Genomic DNA, 2,500 nt, shown 5'->3' on the forward strand with positions numbered 1-2,500 from the left:
GGCAGTGCACTATACAGTCACTAGTCCTTAAAATAGTGCACTATACAGTCACTAGTCCCTAAAATAGTGCACTATACAGTCAATAGTCCCTAAAATAGTGCACTATACAGTCACTAGTCCCCAAAATAGTGCACTATACAGTCACTAGTCCCCAAAATAGTGCACTATACAGTCACTAGTCCCCAAAATAGTGCACTATTCAGTCACTAGTCCCCAAAATAGTGCACTATTCAGTCACTAGTCCCCAAAAAAGAGCACTATACATCCCCTGACCCCAACTAGTGCACTACACATCCCCTAGATTCTAAGTAGGCACTAAACATCCACTAGACTCTAAATTAGTGCACTATACAGCCACTAGACTCCAAAATAGTGCACTATACTTATACTAAACTCCAAAATAGTGCACTATACTTATACTAAACTCCAAAATAGTGCACTATACATCCACTAAACTCCAAAATAGTGCACTATACATCCACCAAACTCCAAAATAGTGCACTATACATCCACCAAACTCCAAAATAGTGCACTATACATCCACCAAACTCCAAAATAGTGCACTATACATCCACTAGACTTTAAAATAGTGCACTATACATCCACTAGACTTTAAAAAATAGTGCACTATACATTCACTAGTTCCCAAAATAGTGCACTATACTTCCACTAAACTCCAAAATAGTGCACTATACTTCCACTAAACTCCAAAATAGTGCACTATACATCCACTAGATCCAGAAATAGTTCATTATACATACACTGGCCCCAACTAGTGCACTACACATTCTCTAGATTCTAAGTAGGCACTAAACTTCGACTAGACTCCAAATTAGTGCAATATACATAAAATAAACTCCTAAATGGTGCACTACACAGCCACTAGACTTTAAAACAGTGCACTATACATTCACTAGTCCCAGAAATAGTGCACTATATATCCACTATACCCCGCAATAGTGCACCTTACAGCCACTATACTTTAAAATAGTGCACTATACATTCACTTAACTCCAAAACAGTGCACTATACTTCCATTAAACTCTAAAATAGTGCACTCTACATCCACTAGATACCAGAATAGTGCACTATACGACCACTACACTCCAGAAATAGTACGACATGCATTCACAAGGCCCCAAAATAGCGCACTACACATCCCCTAGATCCTTAGTAGTGCACTATACATACAATAGACTCCAAAGTAGTGCACTATACATCCACTTGTCCATGTAATAGTGCACCATACATGCACAAGGACACTCTGTGTGTGTGTGTGTGTGTGTGTGTGTGTGTGTGTTCAATATTCATTCCTCTGGATCAGTGCACTATGTAGGGTAGGCCATAAAGGTTTATAAGCCCTGGTTTGCAGTGCAGGGGTTAGTGTGAGATTTTAGCACTCCTGAGTGCACTCTCAGTAGTGCACTACTCTATATTATAAAGTCACTATCCCGCTACCATCATCCATGTGAAGAGCGATGACGTCAGAGCGCGTTGTGCGTTCACACGCATCTTCGTTTTGACAGTGAGGGGGTGACGCTTGGGGGCGATACCCTACCCGGGGGTCGATGGAAGGAGGGGGTGTGGAAGGGGGTAGATGAAAGGAGGGGGGTGGTGAAGGGGTGAAACCTGGTCCTCTTACCGTGACCCCGTATTTAAGCGCGATGCCCTGCAGCGTGTCTCCGTCCGTCACCCGGTGCTCCACGTAGCGCTCCCCGAGCGTGGCGGTCACGCTGGCTGTGCTCCCATACGAGCGCGTCTTAGCGCGCGCCAGGCTGAGCCACAGCTCCCCGTCCGAGTCAGAACCGGAGCGGCACCGCGGAAGCACCGGGGACACGTCCCCCTCCGCCATCTTCTCTGCTCTCCGCTGTGTCCCTCCGCTTCTCTGTACGCGGCTTCTCCCCGCGGCTCACCCTTTACATCACCGCCGGAAGACCAGGACGGGCAGGCGCGCGCACACACACACACACACACACCGGATCGGAACCGAGTAGAATCGGGACGGTATCCGTTTCAGGTCCTTATTGCACGGGGTTTTCTTATAAGCGGAGCTGCGCGCGTGCCCTATGCGTGCGTAGTAAACCTCGAGGGGCCGTGGGGGAGTCGAATCTTCAAAACACTCGGTTCTCTTGACTCCCTTATTCCAAGTGAAGAGTCGACACGCAGGAATCGATTCCGTACCGTTACTTTAACCTGCGTTTCATTATTAACCTTAAAACAGAACTCATAAATAAAGATGTCAAAAGACCTTAATAGACATTTCAGCTCTATACAAATGAGTCGATTCCGTAATTCGACACAGTATGCAATAAAGAGTCAACTTCTCTTAAGGATGAATGAGTCGATTCCATTGATCCGGATCAAATGGTTTAGTTACCTGTGTGTGATCTCGTGTGCAGGATGATGTTAAAACTTAAAGGTGTATATGATGAACCTTTATTAATATTACATATAAGACATGGTGGGGTTTCAGAGCTATCAAGTGTTTCCCTGCTAATCT

The 2,500-nt window shown here is 45.3% G+C and overlaps 1 protein-coding gene across 1 annotated transcript in view; it reads right to left on the reverse strand.

Moving 5' to 3' along the window:
* lysmd2 (LysM, putative peptidoglycan-binding, domain containing 2) overlaps window positions 1–2,136 on the reverse strand; it is a 9,118-nt gene extending 6,982 nt beyond the window's left edge. Inside the window, exon 1 of the mRNA XM_083552520.1 lies at window positions 1,643–2,136. Within this exon, the coding sequence (XP_083408646.1) occupies window positions 1,643–1,852 (210 nt within the window). The 5' untranslated portion in view covers window positions 1,853–2,136. The remainder of the gene's footprint in view (window positions 1–1,642) is intronic.
* Between the last annotated feature and the right edge of the window lie 364 nt (window positions 2,137–2,500).

This window comes from Silurus aristotelis (genome assembly GCF_946808225.1).
Source record: "Silurus aristotelis genome assembly, chromosome: 10".
NCBI lineage: Eukaryota > Metazoa > Chordata > Actinopteri > Siluriformes > Siluridae > Silurus > Silurus aristotelis.